The sequence below is a fragment of the Frankliniella occidentalis genome, unplaced genomic scaffold (genome assembly GCF_000697945.3).
Source record: "Frankliniella occidentalis isolate FOCC.00 unplaced genomic scaffold, Focc_3.1 Scaffold21, whole genome shotgun sequence".
Classification (NCBI taxonomy): Eukaryota; Metazoa; Arthropoda; class Insecta; order Thysanoptera; family Thripidae; genus Frankliniella; species Frankliniella occidentalis.
The window spans coordinates 112,214-113,401 of NW_026267151.1; the positions used below are offsets into that span (position 1 = coordinate 112,214).

At 60.3% G+C, this 1,188-nt stretch overlaps 1 protein-coding gene across 6 annotated transcripts in view; it reads right to left on the reverse strand.

Annotated features, from left to right (window-relative positions):
- The window catches only part of LOC113204508 (ephrin type-A receptor 4-A), a 172,661-nt gene that overhangs the window by 22,372 nt on the left and 149,101 nt on the right, over nucleotides 1–1,188 (reverse strand). For all 6 annotated transcript variants that reach the window (XM_026419702.2, XM_052264728.1, XM_026419700.2 and 3 more), the window contains exon 4: nucleotides 289–574. In XM_026419702.2, coding sequence (XP_026275487.2) covers nucleotides 289–574 — 286 coding nt within the window. The remainder of the gene's footprint in view (nucleotides 1–288; nucleotides 575–1,188) is intronic.

The window sequence follows — 1,188 nt, forward strand, 5'->3', positions numbered from 1 at the left end:
CCCCCCTCTTCAGCCTCCCTTCTGTGCCCTCTTTCTTCCCCTCCTTTTAGTCCTAAAACGAACCCAAATTTATGCCGCAATTTCATTTATCACTGCTCCTCGGCCCTGCCTGCCTGCGGCTCGGCCTAGGCCCCCGGGCGCCTGCTGCTGTACTGACTGAGGCCCGGCGCGGCGGCCGCAGTGCGCGGCCTACGGTTGGATTTATGTCGAACCGCGAAAAAAGGAGGGTCGAAAAGAGTCCGCAGAATGCAAACGGGCGCGAGGCGAGGCCCCGGCCCACCCACTCACCTATCATCTTGTAGCTCTCGGGCTCCCAGGGCGGCGGCTCCTTGGTCGCCGCGTCGAACTCGTAGTACAGCAACGAGAACGTCTCCTTGCAGGAGAGCGCGTTGCCCGGGAACAGCGAGCAGTCGCGGATGGTGAACTTGATCTCGATGTAGATGCGGTTGGCGGTGCCGCGCTCGATGAACGGCGTCCACAGCCAGTTGTTGACGCTGTTGTACGCCACGTCGCACACGACGTACGACCGCCAGTTGATGCCCTTGTCGAAGTTGGTGAACGACTCCTCCACCCACTGCAAACAGAGAAAGAAGACGAGGGGCGGTTAGAAACACTGCGACGAGAGCCTCATCATCCGTTCGGGTTCACCGCACAGCCGCTGCCGGAGACGTCCCCCCGAGGCCGCTGGGGGTATCGCCTCGGCAGTGAACGGCCAGCGCATCGCTGCTAATCAGACGCCGGCCATAGCGCGGCGCGCCCGGAGGCGCCGCGGCCAGGGCCAGAGGCGCCGGCGCCACCGACCGGGCTCCGGTCAGTTGCCTCGCGGAGGAGACGGCGGGCGAGGCGGAGGAGGAGGAGACGGCGCAGAAAAACAAACCATTCATCTCCCTCTGCGTCCTCCTCGCCATATCCTTCCTCCGCGCCCGCGCTTCTTCGCCGTCATCCGGCCGCCAGGAAACGCGAGGAAGAGAAATAATACAAAAAACAAAACACGAAGACCGACCGAGAGGAGCAAAGTCCATCCCCCAACATCACATTCACATTCATTGTGCAGTGCGTCGCGTCCCGGCGGAGGGGGACAGCGCAGCAGAGAGAGAGAGAGAGGCTTTAAAGCAAAATAAGAAATACATGAATGTTATAGTTTGTGAGGGGAAAGGGTTCTTTTCTTTTCTTTTTTGATATTTTACA